Source organism: Pelodiscus sinensis, chromosome 2 (genome assembly GCF_049634645.1).
Source record: "Pelodiscus sinensis isolate JC-2024 chromosome 2, ASM4963464v1, whole genome shotgun sequence".
NCBI lineage: Eukaryota > Metazoa > Chordata > Testudines > Trionychidae > Pelodiscus > Pelodiscus sinensis.
In genome coordinates this window covers 168073259-168097638 of record NC_134712.1, presented here as the reverse complement: position 1 = coordinate 168097638, position 24380 = coordinate 168073259, and the positions used below count along the sequence as shown (strand labels likewise).

General features: G+C 42.6%; 1 protein-coding gene across 2 annotated transcripts in view; it reads left to right on the top strand.

Moving 5' to 3' along the window:
* The window catches only part of STARD3NL (STARD3 N-terminal like), a 48222-nt gene that overhangs the window by 11873 nt on the left and 11969 nt on the right, over window positions 1–24380 (top strand). For both annotated transcript variants that reach the window (XM_075921739.1, XM_075921738.1), the window contains exons 2-7: window positions 1937–2234; window positions 5453–5530; window positions 8848–8925; window positions 12468–12521; window positions 12608–12725; window positions 18227–18325. In XM_075921739.1, the coding sequence (XP_075777854.1) occupies window positions 2010–2234; window positions 5453–5530; window positions 8848–8925; window positions 12468–12521; window positions 12608–12725; window positions 18227–18325 (652 nt within the window). In that variant the 5' untranslated portion in view covers window positions 1937–2009. The remainder of the gene's footprint in view (window positions 1–1936; window positions 2235–5452; window positions 5531–8847; window positions 8926–12467; window positions 12522–12607; window positions 12726–18226; window positions 18326–24380) is intronic.

Sequence of the window (24380 nt, the reverse complement as noted above, 5' to 3'; positions counted from 1 at the left end):
GAATAATTGTAGTCATTTGTAAAAATACACTGAATACAGTACATATTCTCCTGATTATCAAAACCTATTATCCAAACCACCACACTATCCAAGTCCCTTCATTGTTCCCTCTGTAGAGGGCTTGTTTCTCTGGCTGATGGACAGGGAAGAGATTTGGATAACGTGGAGATTTGGATAACAAAGCAGAGAATTCCACCTCTATTCAAGGCTAGAAGAAGGAGCCCCTGGTAGCCAGGGAGGGGGGCACTGCTGCAGAATTGCTCCTGCCTGGGAACCCAGACCACTGGAAGCCTTTGGTGGCTGGGCTGTTGTGGGAATGAGCTAGCCCATAGCTGTGGAATTGCTAAGGACTCTCTGTGCTGTCACAGGACTGGTGATACCTGATTCCTGTGGGAGAGGTGTCACTGGCACTGCAGCAGCACACAGTGATTGAGTCCACTGCAGCCCTGCTTTTGGGAGGGGGCAGAGCAGAGACCCCTGACCAGGATGGTAAAGAGGAGAAGCCCCCAGCTACCAGGCAGACTGTCCCACTTGCTGAGTGGCTCCTGCCCTCTGGATTATCTGAATTGCCCGTAGAATTGAATAAAATATGTTCTTCTATGCTATGCAGATAATGGGAGCATCCTGTATTGCTTAAATTAGCCACAACCATTTTATATCAGAAGCTGTATCATTTTCAGTTGCAGAAATAGTTTTTGGATAAACGTAACACATTTTTGTGAATTGTGTTGGAGAAATTTAATGTTTTTCATATCTGTTGAAGCATATGACTGCCATAGTCAGCTGTCTTTGAGGAAGTTTTCAAGAAAAATAGTATCTCTGGCAATAGCAAGTGGTGGAAAAAAAGCCCAGCAGCTGCTTGGTATATGAAGAAATGAATCATTTTGAGAAATCTGAGATCACTTAATATACAAATGCAATATAATATACAAATGCAGTGAACAGATTTAGGTGTCTGACCTTTATATGTTGCCATTACGTGTTCTATATTATAGCTTCATAGAGACCCACACTGGTAATGTAACGTGGTGTAAATGATGGCCAGGATTTAACATCAGCTATCTTAGGGCTTATCTAAACACAGAGCTCGTACTAGTTTAAACTTCCCCTATTATCACCCCTATGTCATTACCTCACAGAAACTTACCTTCCCCCCTCACTCCCACTCTGTTCTAAAACTTGATTTGTCAGTTTCACATGTGTTCATTTTTTTTTATTGTATCACTTTGGTATATATGGTTGTGCCTATTTTCTTCCACATATTGATCTGAGGAAGTGGGTCTAGCCCACGAAAGCTCATCACCTAATAAACCATCTTTGTTAGTCTTTAAAGTGCTACATAGTTCTGTCTTTTGTTTTAGTTTAACTAAGGTGTGATGATGCATCCGTTTAGAAAAAACAGTAGAAATGTGGATATTTAGGCTTTTTTAACTAAATCAGCCTGTTACCACATCTTTGGTTATATCACTACAATGCTCTGTGTAAACCACACACCTCAGTCTGCAGACAGCAAATCCCTCATTTCCTTTCCCTAAATGATCTGATGTTTGATGATCTGGGCCTGAGTACTTCTATGCAGTAAGGCTTAGGTTACATGGTGTTTGAAGATCAAATAATCATTCCATGAAACAAAGATGAAAGCTTGGAAGTATCCTGCAAGAATTAACTAACCAGTTCACACAACCTCCTGGTGAGGTGTTAACCAGAGTTTTGCAATCCAAGACAGCCAGGGATTTGTCCAAGACCATCCAATCTATCAGATGCAAAGCTAAGCTTAGAATTTGGATTTATAGGTGGGTTTAGAAAACGTGTTAAAAGCAGTTGTCAAAAGTATTCAATTGTTGGATTACAAAAAAACTGTAGTACGATTAGATGAAGTTTTCTTAATAGCAGTCAGTTTGCTATGTCTAACATTTTGGATTTGTTCTTTCTAAAGACATCTCCTTCTATATGGATCAAGGTGCTAGTGATGGTGAAGCTGAGAAAAGGCTTTTCTAACCACGGCCAGGATGAATCGGCTGCCAGATGATGCAGAAAATGCTCAGAACAGCAGTCGGGGCTCCTGCCCTTCCTTGCAGGATGTCCATTCCATCAACCCAGCCCAGCTGATGGCAAGGATTGAGTCCTATGAAGGAAGAGAGAAGAAAGGCATATCAGATGTCAGAAGGACTTTCTGTTTGTTTGTTACCTTTGACCTTTTATTCGTAACCTTGCTGTGGATAATAGAGTTAAATGTGAGTCTCGTTTTTTGAGCTTTTTTTTTTTAGATTTGTTTAGATTAGGTGGCCAATTGCCACCATTCTACTCCAACTCAAAGTATGTACTATCAGCCTAGTTTTGCATGTTGCGCTATACAAATGTCTTGCTGTCTAACCTCAGTATAAGAAAGAGATCCATTTAGCTTAGAAGTGGCAATTCTGTTTTTAATTGCTGTGTTTTACAATTCATTATTATATATATATTTGTATTGTTAGATGATTTCTGACAAAGCTTTATATTAGCTATGTCAAACTAGAACAAAGAAAGTGTCTGTACTTAATAGAGCAAATAATAAAAAAGATTCAAGCATCTGTGAACATGGACAGTAAATATGAATTTCATCCTAGCACAAGTTTAGGGTTTTTACCATATGACACAGTGAAAACAATATTTTCCAGCATTACTCATCTCTTGAGAGAGACTCCATTGAAGGATGCTTGTGACCAAAGTTGTTTTGATTTTCCTTGTGTCAACTTTACTCTAAGAAATATTTTAATTGTTTCTTGTGGGTAAGTTTTGAGATTACTTAATTGAAACTACTGTTCCTATGTCCTATATTTGAAACCCTACCAAGAGGTATGTAATAATATAAAGATCTCATGTTTTCAGTATTTCCGAATCAAATATTTTATTGTGAAACCTGCCTATCTGGTGGCACTATCTGGACCATTAGCTAGGTTTTTGAAAGGCATTTGACCTAGGAGCAAGCTGGAACAAAAGATTAAACTTCTTAGAGATTATACAGTCTTAATTGAAAAAAGATGTTAATATGAAAAGAACCATCATGAAAAGATTAATCTAAATGAGTAGGTCTTTGTGGGAAGGAATATATAATCTTCAATTTATGTAATTTTTTGTAAATTATTCTATAGATGACATTTAACCATTTAAGATCCATCATATTTTTGTGACTAAAGAGATGCTCTGTTGGAGGTGTTTCAGGGAAAGGAGAAATGCTTGCACATGTGGTATGTGTCCCGGATTAGATTATTTTGGGAGAAAATTATTAAAGAAATTAATTTTATGACAAAACACTGTTTCCTAGAGATTCCCTGTTCTCCTTACTTAATGCTCCAGTAAACGATCTTGTGAAAATAGACTTAATACTTAAAGAATACAAATACTGCATTTAATGATACTTAAATGAGGTAGCTGTTACTGTGCATCTAAGATGTGCAAGTTACATGGCTATCGTTAGCCAGGCCTGCTGGCACGAAAGTCTTTTTTTCTCTCTAAAAGCCAATTGGGAGGTCAGATCTGATAACCATACTGAGATGTTTTGGTCTTAAAACATGTAACTCACTGGCATACAGGCTTCAGGTTTTCCAAATCTTGGTATTAGAATACACTCTTAATTGTTCCATGTTTATCCTTGCCAATTTATTTACACTGTGAACATCATAATAACCATAGAATTGCGTTGAATTTCTATTGCAACCAAGAGGAGGCTTTGGTTTGTTGCAAATCTAAAAAGAACAGAAAGATTGAGATCAGGGTGCTTGTTGCATGTGCATCAACATTGTAGCTACCGTATTTTCCGGCGTATAGGGCGACTGGGCGTATAAGACGACCCCCTATCTTTTTAATTAAAAGATAGGGTTTCATCTTATACCCCAGCGCCCCTCCGCCTCCTTTGCTCCCGGTGTCCCTGGTCTGCTGGAGATGGTCCCCAGCAGACCAGAGGCACCGGGAGCAAAGCCGCCAGGAGCGCCTGGGCTCCCCCCCCCCCCCCCGCCGGAGCCCCTCCGCTGCTTTGAAAGCCTCGGGGGAAGCCGGCGGCGGGGCATCCCAGGCGCGCATGGGCTGCCCCCCCTCCGGAGCCCCTCCGCGGCGGCGTGGAGGGGCTCCGGAGGGGGGGCAGGCCATGCGCGCCTGGGATGCCCCGCCGCCGGCTTCCCCCCGAGGCTTTCAAAGCCGCGGAGGGGCTCCGGCGGGGGGGCAGCCCATGCGCGCCTGGGATGCCCCGCCGCCGGCTTCCCCCGAGGCTTTCAAAGCCGCGGAGGGGCTCCGGCGGCGGGACATCCGGCATACAAGACGACCCCCGATTTTTGGGGGATGTTTTTTAACTTCAGAGGTCGTCTTGTACGCCGGAATATACGGTACATAATTTTTAAAAATTGATTACATCCCAATTTAATTCCAGTAGTTATGCGATCACTCTTTTCTGAAGAAAGGAGCTTTTCTTTCCAATCAGAATGCAAGCGTTAAAGATCAGTTTTGAGATGTAGCCAAAATAAAGAATTTGTTTTGCTTTGTAAATTCTGCAAGGTTGTATGTTTAATTTTAGAAATACAATGACATATCAAACCGCTGTATATCTTGCAGGCAGTGCTCCCCTTGTTTCTACCTCCTAGGATACACATTTTGCCAATGTATGTTTTGAAACCGCTAACATATTTGAGTAGTATAACTGTAAAAGATTGGACAAATGTGTTTGAAAACCCCACTTTGTTGCCAGGTAGTGACTCCATTTGAAAAGTGTATTTCAAGTCACTTGTATTTACCACATAAATGTAAGACATGTAGGAATGGTTCTCTAGAGAGAAGAAGATCTAGAGCTGCATCTCAGCATTCCTGGGAAAAGAACTCTAGGGGAAACCAAACCTGTGGAAAAGGCCCACGCTAGATTATGAATGAACTGTACTAATAGGAACTGTGTGAGAAAGCCAAATGCTTGTAGCTTACTGTAGGTGAGTTAACCATTTATTGAAGTAAAATTACTGCACTAATCTGGGAAAGATAAATGGTGAAGCATTTTGTTGTTTTGAAGGACTGTGATTTTTTTTATGTAAGATGATGTTCCACTATTTGTTTGAAAAGCAGTTGTTTTTTGCTGCAATTAATATTAAAGCCACAACTTTCAATTTCATTATAAATTAATTTTTGTTTCCATTCCCATAGCATAGTCAGTATAGTAGAGAAAATAGTCTCAATGAAAAAAGATACACCTTGAGAGTAGGAAGATTGAAAGAAAACTCCTTGTACCAACATAGATGTAGCCGGTAACTTTTTGTGGTCTTCTCTTTCTACTTTGATAGATTTAAGTAATTTGCTTTGAAATGCTTTGAAACCATAGATTTAAGTAAAATGCTTTGAAACCATTATATGTATAGTTGAAAATGGCAACTCTTCTGACTTCAATAATTTCCCATTTTCTAAAACTGTAAATGCTAAGACTTTGTTTTGTTTGTAGGTAAATGGAGGCATTGAGACTACTTTAGAGAAGGAGGTCCTGCAGTATGACTACCGTTCTTCATATTTTGATATATTTGTAAGTGTTTTGGTTTAGCATTTATTTAAAAAATGCTTAATACAAGAATTGGCTTTTATTATCCAGCGAAAATTTATCTGTTGTTATCCCATAATATGATTCTTGTGCAAGGATTACATTGTCTTGTAACTTAGAAGAACATATACTCCAAATGATATCTCTCTTTAAATTTGTATGGATAATCTTAGGTTGGGCCAATATTCCAAAAATAGACCCACCAGTAGTGAGGGGGATATTGATCACAGGACAATAGCTGAGATATGTATGTCAGTTTTGTTGCAGATTTATCTATTTCAATTGAAATAGAAGTTTTTACTTACACTCTATACATTTATTAAAATCTATTTTAAATATGGATGACAATAGGCATAATGACATGTTTGATTCCCTTTACGTTCGGGAACAAGGAGGAGGGTGAGCATAACCTCCATTGCTCATTCATCCTCCATATTGAATGACAGAAATCTTCCTCTCTCTTTAGAAACAAAAACAAAACTACTGCTTTGTGGAACCTTAAACAACGAGGGGTTCTGTGGAAACTTCAAACACTAACAGATTTATTTGGTCATATGTTTTTGTGGCTCAAAACCACTTTGTCAGATGCATGGAGTTGCATCTGACGAAGTGGTTTTGACCCATGAAAGCTTGTGGGACTAAGAAAGCAACTCTTCACTGCAAGAGCCCTGCAGATATTCATATGCAAATAAATACTTTTTCTTCTCTTTGGATCAGCAGGATTTGTAGGTTCTTCTCCTTTTCTTTCCCATAACCTTCATTTCTCTTGGGTAACATTTGTCCTGGTCTACCCTAGAGAGAGCGATTGTTGACATACTGTTTGTCATATTCCAGTTGTTCCACCTCTGTGTGCATTGAGACTACTCATTTGAAATTGGTGTAAATTTTTGCATGCATTTCTGCATTGGTACTGCCTTGTACTAGGAATGTGATAGTGTAAACAGTTAACCAATGAGCCTGTGCTCATCAGTTAACCTTCATGGTTACACACAGCACCCCCCCTCCCCTGAGGTAGCAGAGCTTGGGGTGGAGGGGAGGAAAGGGAAAGGCTCTTACCCCTCACTTCTCCAGCATGTGAACATATAACCACTGAAATTTTCAGCATTTACATGTTTAAGCACATTTTAGCTTCCCTACCTCAGATCACTTTGGATGAGGTGGTAATTTTGTTCACCTGCTCCAGCAGACAAGAGTTGTCCCTTCTGGTGTCTCCCACTGTGCTATCTTCAGCAATGCCCTTATAGTACTGTATCTCCCATCTCATAAAGCTAAAAAAGCTATCTGTTTGTTCATTTTATTAATTTACAAATAAATCCAGCCTATAGTTAGAGCTGCTTATGTAGAAAAACATACAACTTGAAATGGAAAACTCTTAATTGGAGACTTTGAAATCCATAAATGACTTGGGGTACGTCTACACTAGTTCCCTAGATCAATCTAGGTAGGCTAATGAGGGCAACCGAAATTGCAAATCAAGCCCAGGATTTAAATATCCTGTGCTTGATTTGCATGTCCCCGGCTGGTCGCCATTTTAGAAATTGTCTAGCTCAAAGTAACTGCCCACGTCTACACGCAGCAGTGAAACGGGATTCCGATTCAAAGCCCTAAGTCAAATTAGCTGGTATTCCTCCTGCAATGAGGTTTACCAGCTAATTTGACTTAGGGCTTTGAATCGGAATCCCGTTTCACTGCTACGTGTAGATGCGGGCAGTTAATTCGGACTAGTCAATTTCTAAAATGGCGACTGGCTGGGAATATGCAAATCAAGTGCAGGATATTTAAATCCCGGGCTTGATTTGCAATTCCGGTCACCCTCATTAGCCTCCCTAGATCAATCTAGAGGGCTAGTGTAGATGTACCCTTAGCGCTTACAATTAAAATTTCTGCCTCTCGCAGAAATTGGCCAATTTACAAAAACCTATGGCTGTGAGATTGATCAAAATGAACCAGGAATTTGATAGAGCCCTAGTATCAAGGAATGAGTACAGGAATGGAAGAGTAGCAGCTCTAATTCAGAATTCTAATCACATATCTGCTGTTGACTTATTCTTTGGCCTTGTCCAGTTTCAGTAACCTCTGTCAAACTTTTCTACTGTAAAATATGGATAAATCTGTGTTTTACATTATTTACATTGATTGTCAAAAAATTAGTTTTAAGTAGTAGACATTTTCAAAAAAGAAAAAATTAAAACACAAATGAAAAATGTCAGGCATTTCCTGAAGAGAAGTGAATAAAGTTACAATTTAATCATGGGTATTTTTAGAAAAAGTCACGGGCAGGTCACTGGCAATAAAGAAATATTTATAGCCCATGACTTATGCTAAAAGCACCTGAGACTAAATCTTGGAGGAGAGCTATTTCTGCATCTGAGAGGGAGGGAACACCAGGAGCAAGCTGCACCAGCTACTCAGGAACTAACTACATTCACTCTCACTGGCCAGGGCCCAGTAGAGCAGTAGCTGGTATGGCTGTCCCTGGGATCAACCACACTGGCTCCTGCAGAAGTCATGGAGGTTGTTGAAGTCACAGAATCTGATTTCCACACTTCCATGACAGACACTGCCTTAACAATGACTATAGTGCATGAGTAATTGTACAACCTTCATTTCAGTAGGACTTTTAAATCCTTCTTTTAAGAAAGCATTGTATAAATACATTACTTTCCCCTCCTATCATTTTAAGGTTAACTATTTAAAATAAACCTATGCTGTAACACATTCGGTATTTTCAGGGCTCGCCTAACCGCGGCGAGCCCCTGCTCGTTAGCTGTGCTTTCCGGCAATTTGTGCATGCGCAGATCGTTCTGCGCATGCGCAGATCGCCCGAACCTGGCTCTTCCAGGTTACAATGTACTCGCCACGAGCGAGTAGATCGTATTATTTGTTGAGCCCTGGGTATCTGACAAATTAACTGTTTCAAAAGCTTAAATTTTCAGTTCCTGAACTATACACAAGTGTACCATGTACCTATGCAGAGCCCCACTGACTCAGTTTACTTCAGCTGAGTATATCTTAGGTGCATGCTTGGAGTCCCTCATCTTGCAAACATTTATACATAGGCTTAATTTTAGGCATGTGAGTAGTCTCAGTGAGTGAAGTGCTTTATGACTGAATAGCCAGAATGTTGAGTGTACAGTTTAATAAGCAAATCCAACTTGAAAACTTTTTCTTTATAACCAACTCTTCTCTTTGTGGCATCTGTTCATTTACATAGCAAACAGTTATTTTTCTGTCAACTGAGAATCTTGCTGGTTTTTATATATTCTGAATTAACCAACAATTGTTTTTTTTTTTCTCTACAGCTACTGGCAGTCTTTCGATTTAACGTCTTAATACTTGCATATGCAATGTGCAGACTGCGCCATTGGTGGGCAATAGCTGTGAGTAATAGCCAAGCATAACAGTTAATTAGAAATGGGTCCAATTTTAGATGCCTTCAAACATTAGTATGTTGAGAAGTATCTATATATAATAGGTAATATGACGTATATAATATGTAGCAATAGGCAACAGGTAGCATGCCAAACAAATGAGTCTTGGTCTTGAAAATTTGTTAAGCACTTTCTGTTCTTGGAAGTATTTAAACTATAAATGCCTTTTTGAAGTGAAAATGTGCCGGTATATAAAGACCACCTTTTCTTGCACCTTTTTTATAATGCTCTAAGCCAGGGACAGGCAAAATATGGCCCAAGGGTTGCATCTTGCCTTCCAAACTGCCGATCTATCCTGCCACTGACTAGGGATGTGAAGGACTAGTCGGCAATCCGATAAGCAAATGCTTATCAGATAGTCAACAGGCTAGTCAACAAGTTGCTTCCTACCCCTTGCTGCCTCCATCAGAAAGAATCATAGAATACTAGGACTAGAAGGGACCTCGAGAGGTCATCGAGTCCAGTCCCCTGCCCTTATGGCAGGACCCAATACTGTCTAGACCATCCCTGATAGACATTTATGTAACCTACTCTTAAATATCTCCAGAGATGGGGATTCCACAACCTCCCTGGGCAATTTATTCCAGTGTTTGACCACCCTGACAGTTAGGAACTTTTTCCTAATGTCCAACCTAAACCTCCCTTGCTGCAGTTTAAGCCCATTGCTTCTTGTTCTATCCTCAGAGGCCAAGATGAACAAGTTTTCTCCCTCCTCCTTATGACACCCTTTTAGATACCTGAAAACTGCTATTATGTCCCCCCTCAATCTTCTCTTTTCTAAAAGAGGCAGCAAGGGGGGGGAAGGGCGACGAGGAGGGGGTACTTCAAAGCGGCAGTGCCGCTTGGAGCTTGAGGCCAGACCATGGGCTCCACACGGCACTGGCACTTTGAAACGCTGCGTCCAGCTGGGACCAGCTGGGGTGTCCCCAAGATGTATGCATGTGGCGTTTCAAAGCAGCAGCGCTGCGTGGATCCTGGGATCAGCTGGGAACCCGGGCTCCACATGGTGCTTTCGCCTTTGAAGTGTAGCAACCGCCCCTGGGCTGTTGCTAGACTTCAAAGGCAGAGGCGCCCAATCGACTAATCGATGCAAAATGCATTGACTGTTCGATTAGTCAATATTTAACATCTCTACCACTGACCTGCGGCTAAGCAGGAGGCTCAGGCAGGCTTCCTGCCTACCCTGCCCCCATGTCACTCAAAGTGGCTGGCTATGGGGGCCATGTAAATCTCTGAGCTCTGCACACCTCTGGGGTGTGGGGCTTTGTGTGCTGCCTCCTCTCCAGCACAATCTTGTAGCTCCCATTGGCTGGATGTCACCCTCCTCCCCAGCAGTGTGCTAAGATACATATGGGCCTTGCACCTGGCTCCTTTGAGTGGTTTTGGGGGACTGCGGCAGCCATGGAGCCTGCTCTGTGGGTCTTGCTGGTCTTCTGGCCAGGAGCTGGCTAAGGTAAGCACCTTCTTGCCAGAGCCTACATCTAGCATCCACCCTCTCTCTGCATGTCTGCCCCATGTCACATCCCAGATCCTCTGCACCCCTGCTCCTGTACCCATATCTATTCCCAGACCTTACACCCTAATCCCCAGCCCCAGGTCACAATCTTCTCTTGCCTTAGGTCACAACTCAAACCCCTTCACTGCTGTCCTAGATCACAACCCTCTTTCCGAGTCTGCACCCTCTCCTACTCCTCTTCTCCACGACAGAATCCTCTCCTGCACCTCAGTCCCCTACCCTAAGTTCTTTTCTGCATCCAACCTCCATCCCAGACCCCGCATCTCCTCCATTAATATCATGGAAGAGTGTGGCTCTTGAACGCTTTCCAGATTCTTGGAATGCCCACCTCCAATCAAAAGTTATTGCCCACCCTTGCTCTAAGTTCTGGTTAGCACATGTTGCAATAATTGCAATGCCACTTCACAACCTTTTGTTCCATCTGACTTGGTTTCTTTACACCAGAGTTTGAAGAATCTAATTAATTTCCAGTGGTTAAGCAGCTTTATTCTGTGAGGACTGTGGGAAAAGAAAATAGTATACTGATACCAACATGAGGGTGTTGACCTCCAACTACATACCACTTCAAACTCCTTCATGTATTGTACTTAGCTCTGCTTGCCTAAGATTTTAGGCAAATGTCATTGTGTTTATCTTGTTCTATATTCTGGTTCAAAGTGCTGCCCATAAGCCACCTGTAAAATGGAAATGTTTTTGAGTAGATTGGAGCAAAATTAATTAACACATATTTCTGTAACTGATAGGAAGAAGAGAAGGAATTTAACACATTTAATGGCTCTGACTCATGCCACTCACATGGTGGTTTACAGTGACTACTTCAGGCTGTAATATGAAGGAATATACACTGTTAGCTCATTATATTGCCAGTCCAAGAAAGCATTTTTTCCTATGTTGTATTGCTATATTTGTTTCATGGGTTGTGTTTGCATTTCTGTGTAGAATGTTTTCAAGGGAGCAATATACAATGCCTCTCAATAGGCTGACTCTGAATCTCTTGATTCAGTAAAAGAATGTTGCCATCTTGCCACAGGAGTACATCTAATAGAAATTGCTACTGAATTAGAGGGGATTAGAGTATTTATCAGGAAGAGCATTTTTAGGTGATTTGACTTCTATATTGCATATTCTGTCTTTAGACAAGGGGCTATGAGAACAATCCAAATCTATCACAAGTGGTAAGCATTAGAGGAGATACAAAAAGAGACCTGAGATTCACTTCTTAGAAAATCTCCCATTTTACATTTCTCTTCTTCCTCATCAGAAGAGAATCACAATGTGTTGCATATTGGAGAGATGTCGGACCACTGTGCATTAGCAGACCAATATGGGGAAGGATGCATAGCATCTGTTCACAGTATGCCTAGGTCACTACTATTAGCCCCTGGGTTTCATGATGACAAATTTCATTCACAAATGTATTAAATATTACACTTAGCAAACTGCCCCCCTCTCCATCCTCCCAATGAGAACTTCACTATTCCTACCATTTGAGGCATTTTTCTAGGATGTTTATCTTATCTGAGTGTTTTGATTCTCCATAATGGCTCGCAAAATGAATAGCAGGGTAGGTGGGCTGGTATTTGGACTGCTAGCTATTTTTTTTTCCGAAGTAGGTTTATCATTTAATGGAAGAGGCTTTACCAAAAAAGGTATTATCAATACATAGTTAAATCACAATTTATAGTAATTTAGTATCTGCATAGTTTCCAGGTTATTTCTATGTGGAAACAAGTGAGCACCCCTTGTATTTTGAGAGATCCAAATTACCATGGTTACTTCCGTATATCCCTGGATGATCTAATTTGAGTTGGAAGTTTCAGCATCCTCTCATCTTTGTCGTCTTAGTCTCTGATCTTGTTAGTTTTCGGGTAAACTTTAATGAAATTGCTGTGACTTTAAACTGCTGAATTGTGCTAAGAAAGTAAATCCACAATTATAAGCACAATTTTAACTATTGTAATGCTGTTTTTTTCAGTTCACAACAGCAGTGACCAGTGCCTTTTTATTAGCAAAAGTAATTCTCTCAAAGGTATGCATTCAGATAAAATTTTAATTAATTTATTTAAAAATCATGGTTTTCCATGAGGAAAAATGTGGTGTTTTTGTTTTTTCAAGTTGTTTTCCCAAGGTGCTTTTGGCTATGTGCTGCCCATTATATCCTTCATACTTGCCTGGATAGAAACCTGGTTCCTAGATTTTAAAGTATTACCACAAGAAGCAGAAGAAGAAAACAGTAAGTTCACTTTTTAAAGTCACCTGAAGTATAGCTGTTCACTTTGTACTTCCTTTTATCTTTTATGATAAAACAATACTCTTCTCCCCCCTCATCTCACTCCTAAAACTACTAATGTATCTGAGACAAAGTAGGTGAAATGCCGTGTTCCCTCTAAGATTTTCCATCTGTGAGTGAAGTGAATTTTGTCTTTTGCACCAATATTGACATCCTGTGCACTTGTCTAAATGTGTGCCACTGTGGCACCCAACTGGTTACTAACAAAATTACATTTTAATTTTGTTTTATTTATATATAAAAATGTAATAATTGTTATGCAAGAAAAAAATACTAAAAAATGGATAATGACCCTGCATCCACCCACCCTGAAAACCACCTAGCTTGCTGGCCCTTGCCCCTAACACACACGCTGCGTGTCCTACTGCCTGTGTCGCCATCAGGACCACACCCACCCAGCTGGTACCTGTATAGGCCTGGCTAACCACCTACTCCCCCCACAACCTATAGTTGATCCCAGCCTTGCAGTCTGCCCTCTCATATGCCACTAGTATATATGCCAGGATCATGCTATCTGCCCCCCAAACATAAACAGCTAGTACCTGGATCTAGGGTGCACAGCTGCCCAGAGACATGAGCCCAGAGACATGTGCCTGCCCAGCCCTGTATCTCGCCCATCCCCACTCCTGCCCCCCACCCTCTCACCCATTGAGCTGTGTCCGATTCCGCACCTCGCCCTCTTCCTTCCCCCAACTGCCTAGCTTCTGTGGTAGGCGCCTGCTGTCCTTGGCCTCACTGGTATAGATCCTGGTATCTGCCCTGCCGCTCTCTCGCCCAGGCTCCCACGCAGCTCCTCTGGCCATGACCACAAGAGCTGCTGCCCTTTGCTTAAAGGGGACCCCAGTGAAGTGTAATTTCTTTTATTGGTCCAATGACAGATGTTTCCTCAACCAGCTTGTGTGTCTAATATTCTGGGGCCCAACACTGCTGTAACAATACTGCATATCTTATCCTTTTTTTTCCCTACTACCCTAAAAAGGAAGAAGAATTTGTGTATAGAAGGAAGACTGTTTTATCCATCAGGAATGCCAAAATTACACTTACAGGAGAGCCATATTGGCAGCTTGCCATTAACCCCAAAATGGCTTATTTTATGTATCTCTTCATCTTTTAATCACCTCTAGGTAGGGCAAGTAAAAATTCTAAGTGGATGACTGGGGTGAAGTGGGAAGTTCAACTGCTGGCTCCTTCTCTTGAATGGAGACTCAGTTCACAAAGAGACTAGGTGCCACTAGTAGAAAGGATGGGTAAAGCAGAAAATACAGCTACTGTATCTGCCATAGTATGGTACCAGAGCAGCAAAGTGTTCCTTCAAGAAGAGACAAGTGAGGGGCAATCGAGGAGCTTGAAGGTGAGGACTGGTAGAGAGATTCACATTCATTGTGGTTTTTTTTTTTTTTTTTTTTTTTTTTTTTTTGGTAAGAGATACCACTAATTGGGCAGGATCTTGGGGGGGGGGGGGGGGGGGGGGGGGGGAATGCATGTGTTTCTACAAAAAAAAAAAGTTTTTTTTCAACAACTAGAAGATTCAGACCTGTAATAGTACAGTGAACCTTTTCATATTTATACAATGTTTTAAATCTGGTCTGAAACAAGTGACCATAAGTGAATGCTTGCCTCTAAGGTCAATCTTGATAGTGGCATCAATAGTAGAAGTCACTGTCTCTTCACTATAAGATGTTTCAGTTAATCTAGCACATTGAAGCGCCAAATCTTTTTTTACCAACTCAATATCCCTTCCCAACAAAAAGATAATTAGAGCGGTTTGTTTATTTAAAAAAACCCAAAACACTAAATAAAAACGTGTTATATTTTTCTACCTTTCTAATTAGCCAGTTTTTGTTATTCTTTCACTTATCATGACACAGGATCCCAGCAGTAGCTAAACAGCCTGGGGAATTCAAAGTCAAGCTTCTTTTATTATTTAGCAGTCTAGTTTAAGTACATCTTTTACAATGAATACTGAAAGTTAAGATAGGGATGTGAAGGACTAGTCGACTAGCTGATAAGCAATTGCTTATCAGATAGTCCACAGGATAGTTGATCAATCGCTTCCCCCCCTTGTTGCTTGTATCAGATAGAGGCAGCAAAGGGGCGGGGAGAAGAGGGAGTATTTCAAAGCACTGCTTGAAGCCTGGGGCCAGACCACGGGCTCCACGTGGTACTACTGCTTTGAAAAGCTGCGTGCAGCCTGGGCAGCCAGCTGGAGTGTCCTCAGTCTGCATGTGGCACTTGAAAGTGGCAGCATTGCTGGGAGCCCAGAATCAGCTGGGGATTCCCCAGATAACCCCAGGCTCTGTGCAGTGCTGCCGCTTTGAAACACCGCAGGGAGCCCGACGTCAGGCTCCTTGCAGCCTTTCAAAGCGGCAGTGCCACTCGGAGCCTGGGGTCAGCTGGGAAGTCTCCAGCTGACTCTGGGCTCCACACAACGCTTTCACCTTTGAAGTATAGCGACAGACCTAAGGCTGTTGCTACTCTTCAAAGGCAGAGGTGCCCTATCGACTATTCGATTAGTCAATAACCTAATACTTAATATCCTTAAGTTAAGAAGAAATTTCATATGTGCATTGTACATCATCTTGAGATTCAATTCATAGAAATTGTTGAGATGTTTTTTCATTTTTGGTGAGTTAATGGAGTTAGTGATTGTCCTATTCTAAGAGAGTCTTCTGTTTTGAAGTACACTATGCTCTTGTTTGAGCTACTAATCTTTTAAAGAAAATGCTGTGTTCCCTGGTGTTAGAGCACTGTTATGCAGTTCCTTTATAGACAGTCCACAGGGATCTTTCCTTGTATTTGAGAATTGTAGGTGCTTTGCAAGTCGTGGGATTTCTTCCCAGGTTTGTGACTTTTATATGTACCGTGGTTTTATATATAATACGAAATCTTGCTACAATAGTGACTCTGGATTTAGAGATTTTGCAGCTGTCCAATTACACCATTTGAGTGAAGAAAAATGTGATTTTTCTATACAACATACTTTTTAAAAAAAGTTGTATTCTAAGTTCAAACAAAGTTATGGAAAGCGCAGTAGTTTTTTTTCTGTATCTTTAAAAGGATGAAATGTGCAATACTATGATTCTAGTTAATTTTTTCATAAAACGGAACATGCATATGAATATATGTTATATAAGTAGACATGGGTTAACCATCTGGATAAAACTACCTGGATCCATTTAAACAGAACCCCCATTCATTTTGAGGTTGGAAAAGAAGAGATTATCTCTTTGTATTGTTTCATTCTTACATATACATTCATTTTATGGTTCCTGCTAAAATATAGAGAGAACTTCCAGACATGTTAGAAGTAAGTGAAAACCTCATGGGCCCTTCTTCTTACAAGACTTTCAGAAAAGTCTTATAAATCAAGAAGTTTAGCTAAACATCCTCGTGTCTGCTCCCATGCACTGAGCTGCCTAATTTTGAGGTTTACTTCTCAGGTGAAGTTTTAAATTGTATGATCCATTTTTAATTCCTCCTTTATTTTTACTCTCCTATTGATTCATCAGTTGTGATAGACATTTTCCCAGTTGCTGCCAGTGTTCTCTGTAAGATGAGCTCTTGGTGGCTACCCAGGAGAGATTCAGGTGCAGCTCAGTTGATTGGTAGCGCGTCTACAGCTGCCATTAGTTAGCAATATATGTTTCTGTTGAAGAGGTGCACATTTGCACATGTCTCAGTGCACACAACAAACTTTATTTTGCACTAGGATGGAAAAAGTTAGAGGGAACATTGCTTACCATTAAATCTTTGGGGTTTTTAAACTGTTGTCTCCAAAGGAACTGGATAGCACAGAGGAATGCAAACTAGGGCCCGCTAGTCACATCCGGTTCACCAGACCCTTCTGTCTGGTGCCCAAGCACCTGCCCAGGGATATTAGCCCTTGGGCCCTCTCCTTTTCCCGTGCAGCATCAGCTTCCCCCCACTTGCTGCAGTCTGCCCTGGTGCTCTGGATAGCGTAGCTATGGGCTCCAGCTGGGCAGCATGACCCAGTGCTCAGGACAGTGCCATGAGGGAGCAGAGACCCGGGGTGGATCTGGGGAGGCGAGACAGTCAGAGATGGAAGCAGTGGGGGTTGGATGAGAGTTGGGAAGCACTGTGGGTGCAGTTAGGGGAAGGGAAGCAGAGGGTGTTGGATAAGGGGATGAGATGGTACCTGTGGGAGAGGAGCAAGGAAGGAGTGGATAGGAGGCAGGAAGCCCTTGAGGGATGGACAGGGAGGAGGGGGTGGAGCCAGAGCCTTCTCTACCTGGCCTTCCATACAGTCTCTGAATCCATCTTCCATACCCAGCACTTGCAGTTCTGAGACTGGCGGAAGGTCAACGGAACAAGTAGTAATATTAGTCCGTGCAAGCTCATTATGTGTGATTTTTACTTTTTGTTCCCCCAAGGCTTGAATTCATTCCCATAAGAACTTAATTAGCAAGAATATGTTATATCGCCTTATGGAGTGAACAGTTCATATTGTAGACGAAGAGAAAACTTTGTTAGAAGTGTTATGATTTGCACAATTGGTAACAAGGTTATTTAAGTAGAACATGTTCCCTAATTACTGGGTGGAATTCATAGCCTCCTTTCAGCTTTACTCAGAATTGCTCGTCATCATCAAAACAAATATGACTGTCAGAATTTCAGGCATTTTCCCACAGTACTCTTTGTTTCTTTGAGGCCTAGTCCAAAATTCCACCCCCAACGAGTAAGTCTTAACTTTTTTGTGTTCTTTTGTATTGAATCAATGTCTTTCAGTAACACAACTTACACAGATCACAATAGTGACAAGGGGTTCTGTGGCACCTTATAGACTAACAGAAATATTGGAGCATAAGCTTTCGTGGGCAAAGACCCACTTCATCAGATGCATCTGATGCAGTGGGTCTTTGCCCACGAAAGCTTATGCTCCAATACATCTGTTAGGGTGTGTCTAGACTACAGGGTTTTGTCGACAAAAGTAGACTTTTGTCGACAAAACTAAACCTGCGTCTACACTACCGCTGAGTTCCATCGACATAACGTCGACAGAACTCAGCAGTTTTGTCGATGCTGGTAAACCTCATTTTACGAGGCATAACGCCTTTTGTCGACAGAGTTCTGTCGATAGAAGGTGTTATTGCATCTAGGGTTGTGTCTAGACTACAGGTTTTTGTCGACAAAGCAGCTTGCTTTGTCGACAGAACTGAATGTAGTCTAGACGCTCTTTGTTGACAGAAGCTTTGTCGACAGTATCTGTCGACAAAACTTCTGTCGACAAAAGCCTGTCGTCTAGACGTACCCAAAGTCTATAAGGTGCCACAGGATTCCTTGTCGCTTTTGCTGATCTAGACTAACATGGCTACCCCTCTGATACAGATCACAATGGAAACAAACATTTCATAATATAGTACTTTACATTCCGACTGATAGTGGTAAGAGATGCATGATTTCTAATTACTGCTTTTTTTTTGTAGGGCTCTTGCTAGTACAAGATGTGTCTGAGCGAGCAGCTCTTCTTCAGCCTGGACTCCCCTCTGAAGGACAATTTTATTCTCCTCCTGAATCTGCAGCAGGTAATTTTGTTCAGTGTGTGTATTCAGAAAATTATTTTCTGAGTGTTAGGTTTATTGATAATTCCTACCGAGTATATCTAATCTAAAAGGTAGTGACAAAGTAATGTTATAATTTTAGTACCAGAAAACTTTATTTTAATTTAAAAGTGATCTGATTCATCAATTTTCAGTGTATGCTTGCCTGTTGTAATTTTTGCTACAATATGCAAGGCGCTTATTGAACGTAAAATACCATGTAGCATTTTAAAACTGCAGAAATAAGAGACTTATCAATTGCTATACATTTATAATAGGAAGATGGATCTATTTTGAAATATGTCAGCAGGTCAGTTTGACGCTAAAAATCTCTCATTCTTTTCTAGTAGTGTCAAGAAATATAAAACCTGTTCTTTGGTTTTTAGATACATAATACAAAAGCAAGATGAAAGCCAAATTGAAAGGCTAACAAATGTAATACAAATCAGAACTTGACATCAAGGGGTTTTCTGCTGTTATGTCACAAGAAAGTTGGAGCAAAACTAAGGGCTTGTCTACACTACTGTTTAAGTTGATGTAACTTATGATGTTCAGGGGTGAGGTAAGTTACATTGACTTAAAGCAGTGTCTATACCAGTCTGTGTCATCAGGAGATGCTCTCTCACTGGTGTAGCTTCCCCTCTTGTTGCAGTGGAGTAGTTATGCTGACAGGAAAGTGCTTTCCTGTTGGCATAGCATGTCTTCATCAGACTGGCTGATATGGTGTTGAAGTGTAACTATCTGTTAGAGATATGGTGTAAGCATGCTGAATTCTGTTGAAGCAAGCTTCAGTTGCATCTCAATTACACCTGTGGTGCAACTCAGTTGGTCCAGGCTAAGAGGTGACTGTACACAAACCAGAGAGAAATAGCTTTGCTATCTGATCTCAAGGATGAGTTTGCAGGTAGTGCAGATACGATGTCATCTGTTTATTTGTAGAATGAGTTACATCTGAATTCTTTGAGAAACAAGTATGGAACCCTACAATACCATGCTAGACATTCTTCAAACTGGAACTTCAGTACAGTCGTGCTGTCTGTTCATTGTTTTAGAAATCTGAAATGAAATAAAATCAAATATTTTCATCTGAAAAACATTCAAAATACCTTCCTGCAATCTTGTAAGTTGTGCTTTATAAAAGTATACTCTGACATTTTTCACAGTTTAAATGAGTTCATACCCTTAGTTTCATTAGGGACTCTTCATAATTCTCTGTCCTGTCCCATGGTGGGAACCCCCCAAAACAATTATTTCCAACTTCTGTGGGGAGCGCAGCAGTCAAGAATCTGGACTGTTGGTCTTATTGGACTGTTGAAGTTAGCTAGCTGAATGACTTTTCATCTAGCAAGACATTTCTTGGAAGCAAACCCATCTCAGTCCATCTGCTGCTATCTGCTCTGAGCCTCCTGCTTCAGCAAATTCAGTGGTTGCCCCAATGTTTGGAGTGAGCCTGGTCCCTTCAATGGCAGACCTCTTCCATGCTCGCCCCAGAGCAGCTATGGTGTTCCTTGAATGTATTCCAGTCATTAAAACTAAACTTGTAATTTTTGGAAATCAAAGTTTGGTTTGTGCTATTGAAAGTGCAACAAGTGGAGATATACTTTGCTGCTGTTTGTAACTGTATTCCTGCACTAAGGAAAGTTACATTGACTGCTTCAATTCTCAGATGCTTTGAGAGGTGTTATAGGGCTGAGAGGGGCTTGTAAAAGATTGACAGAGCAGTAAAACCTAATAACCAGCTGTGGCAGAGGAAATATCTTGAATAAGGAACAATAATAATGTAGTCGATTAACTGATAAGCAAAAGTCTACAGCATTAATGGATAAGCTACACACATTCTCTCTCTTTCCCCCCCCTCCCTTCCAACCCTAACCCTTCCCCCTCCCCCCCCCCCCCCCCCCCCCCGAACAGTACATATTTTAGAGGACTGGCCAACAGCCCAGCTCAGACCTGGCTCGTTCTGGATGTGGGACCTACCCCTGCTGAGGCTCTGCATTTAAAGTGTATTAGGAGCCAGGTGGGCAGGCATTCCGGCTTGCACCGGGTCCGGGAGCTCAGACCCCCACACCCTCAGATGGGCTGCTGCCACCCTGCGCTGCTGCATCTTTATCAGAGGCAGCAGCACGGGGCGACATGCAGCTGATCCATGAGGGGAGCTGGATTTTAAACTGGATCCCCTTGCAGACCAGCTCTCGCCTGGCATGCCACGAACATCCCTAATAACCTAGAGTTCACACATGCAATCTCTTTGTTGAAGGAGAAACTTTCATGGGGAGATCAAGCATCCATTTTTCTAAAACTTTGTGATAAATACAGTATTTTATTTTCATGAGGCTTCTATTGGCTTTTATTTTGTCTGTTATATGGAGGTTTAATGTAGAAGTATCACTCGGGCAAGAATACAAGATAATCAAAGATCTTATTATAATGATATGTTTATGAAGATGGGAATTAACTGCTGAATTTGGTACTGTATAATGCTAAGCTGTTTGTTGTTAGTATTTCTCAAATGTGGTCACCAAGGAGGGGTTCTTGCAGCCACAGCCTTTTCAGCAGTATTGGCGGTGGGTGGGTGGGCAGGAGCCACCAGCGGTAGTTGCACCTTGCCACTTTCTCTAGAAACAAAAACTGGAGGACCAGGCAGTCTTCCTAAGGCAGTGGGATTAGGCTTCAGCCCTGAGGTGGTACATAGCAAGTTTCTGGGTCCATTCCTTAGCCATGTGGTGATGAGCTTTGTCCCCAAACTCATCATACACCCCCATCACTTCTGACCTCCGGTCTCTCCCCCTCCCCCCCGTGCCCTTATGCTCCTATTCCTTGCTACCTCTGTACTCACTTCCCCCTTCAGGGCTTAATTTGTCCCCAGGGTTGCCATAGCTGAGTATCTGCTGTGAAAAATGGTATTTGTACATTGGTTAATATTACTTTTCACAGCATACTTAGTATCTAGCAAGTCTTTTAAAAAAAAAGAAGAAAAAAGAGAGGAACATATAAAATACCTTATTTGTGTTTCTATTCTGCCTAGGTCCAGTAGTGAAGAGTAAAGAAAACTGTACATTTTTGAGTCTGCAAAAAAATCCTATATAATAAATTACAATGATTTGGACATGTGTGCATATTTATGTTAATTAAGTATTTTAACACAAATTGTTAGAACAACTGCCAGAAAGAGTTGATGGGCACACTCTGAGGCCACCAAAAGATTTGTTGTGAGAACCCAAGATTTGTATCATCGTGGGTATAATAAAAATAGCGGTTGTATAGTTCCATCTAGTGGTGATAGAGAAATTAGGACAATGTAGAGACAGAATAAAACAGCTCATTGCTCCTATACTTATATACTGAGTCATTTGTTGTCTCTGAGAGAGGTTATCTACCTAGTAAATTGTAATTTTGAGATATTAAGAATACAGATTGAGTATTTGAAGTACAGGCAGTCCCCGAGTTACGCGGATCCGACTTATGTCGGATCCGCACTTAGGAACCGGGCTTTTCTCGCCCTGGAGGATGCGGGCGGCGGGACCGCCCAGACGCACCGAGGTCCCGCCGCCCTCGTCCTCCGGGGCAAGAAAAGCTGCTCCGCGTCTCTCTGGTCTGCGGGGGGGGGCCCCCCAGCAGACCAGGGAGACGCGGAACAAAGCCGCGGAGGACCCGGGAGGCTGGAGCGCCCAGACGCGCTGCGGTCCCGCCTGGGTCCTCTGCAGCTTTTCTCCGCATCTTCCTGGTCTGCGGCTTTGCTCCCAGCAAACCAAGGAGATGCGGAGCAAAGCCGCGGAGGACCCGGGCGGCTGGAGCGCCCAGACGCGCTGCGGTCCCGCCCGGGTCCTCTGCAGCTTTTCTCCGCATCTTCCTGGTCTGCGGCTTTGCTCCCAGCAAACCAGGGAGATGCGGAGCAAAGCCGTGGAGGACCCGGGCGGCTGGAGCACCCAGATGCGCTGCGGTCCCGCCCGGGTCCTCCGCGGCTTTGCTCCGCGTCTCCCTGGTCTGCGGCTTTGCTCCCAGCAGACCAGGGAGATGCGGAGCAAAGTCGCGGAGGACCCGGGCGGCGGGACCGTGGCGCGTCTCAGTCCCGCCGCCTGCGTCTCCATGGTCTGCTTGGGGGGGGGGCACAGCTAGTGTGCTCCCCCCCCCCCCCCCCCAGCAGACCAGGCTTTTCTCGGGACTCCTGGGGCAGAGCAGCTGGGGCGCTGCTGAGTTGGTCCAGTAGCACCGCTCCTTGGCACTACTGGACCAACCCGGCAGCACCCCAGCTGCTCTGCCCCAGGAGTCCTGATTCAGCCGCTGCTGATCAGTTTCAGCAGGGCTGACTTGGGGACGCCTGGGGCAGAGCACCTGGGGTGCTGCCAGGTTGGTCCAGTAGCGCCAAGGAGCGGCGCTACTGGACCAACTCAGCAGCACCCCAGCTGCTCTGCCCCGGGCTTCCTGGAATCAGCCGCTGATCAGTTTCAGCAGCAGCTGACTTGGGGACACCTGGAGTAGAGCACCTCGGGTGCTGCCGGGTTGGTCACTGCAGCGCTGAGGTGCGGCGCTGCGGAGACCTACCCAGCAGCGCCCCAGCTGCTCTGTCCCAGGCATCCAGATTCAGCTGCTGTTGAAACTGATCAGCAGCTGATTCCAGGAAGCCCAGGGCAGAGAAACTCTGCCTCGGGCTTCCTGTAGTCAGCCGCTGGTCAGTTTCAGCAGCGGCTGAATCTGGATGCCAGTTCCGACTTAAGTATAAATTCGACTTAAGTACAAACCTACAGTCCCTATCTTGTACGTAACCCGGGGACTGCCTGTATAGCATTGCAACCTTTGTGACCTTACTTTGAAATCCACAATCCCTGTATTTTTTTTTCTTGAATCTGTGAACTATGTAGTGGTAAAATCACAAAAAGATGCATAGAGCGAAAATATCATAGAATTAACTTGAAGATATTTTAGAAAAGTATAAATGTTCACTAGTCTAATCTGACTTCCAGTAGATTTTTGAGGAATATTGGCAGAAGTAAGTAGCTTGATCAATACAATCAAGTGGTTAAAAAAAAAGTTTAAAAAATAGATGTGTGCTACAGAGAAGAGAATGGGGCCTGATAGCAACCTTTGAGGCAACTTTTTTTAAAGTTTGCTGAAGAGGTATGCTCATTCTAGAAATATTCCTTGCTATTATCATGAATTAAAGTTTCCTTAGGTTGTGTGGGCCAAGTTTATTGTACACATCAGGGGATCCTTGTATTTTTCCATTCCCTCCGACAAGTTCCGTGTCTGTCATCTTCCCGTCCCTCTCTGTTCCATCTACCCTAAGTTTTTACTGTCTGGGTTTCTATGACCTCATTCCTCTTACGGATGTAAAGATTTAACCAGTAGAAGCTAGAGCAGCTCCCTGCCTGCAGAGGGTCCAGGTGCCCTGCAGGTTGGGCTGCTTCGACCAGGATGCCAGAGCAGGGTGCCCTGCTTGCAGAGCACCTTGGCCCATTGCAAGGCAGGGCCCACTGCAGCAGGGTTGGAGTGGCTTCCCTCTCACCCCCACTTTAATTAGCTAACCATTAAACAATGTTTAATTGGCTAGCCAATTACAGAGGATTTTACATCCCTAATTCCTCCTCACCAAGGGCTCCCTTTCTCTCCAAGGCAACATCTTTGTGTATCCCATACCAAAATCCCTCCAATTTTTCCTCTTCCAAAAATTGTGTGCCCGCAATTTTTCCCACCCCTTATGCCAAGTTCTCACAAGGGCTTTGTGCAAGCATCTATTTCCCTTCCATACACATACTACTTCCCCAGTAGGCCGTTATTATTTTTGTGGAAAAGTTATAATCTAGGGTGTCAATGTTACTATATTAGAAAGACAAACAAATGAGATGAGGTTTTTATTGTGGAATATATTATTGGGTGCTGGCAACCAGTTTGGTCTGTGGACTGTAGAGAGAGAGAGAGAGAGAGAGTGTTTTAAGCACCTCTACATTTCCCCATTCTGGTTTTCCAGTGTTTCCCAAAATCAATAAGAGCTTTCCCATTGCTGACTAGAGCACATATTGACATTTTAGAGTTGGCAGTTACT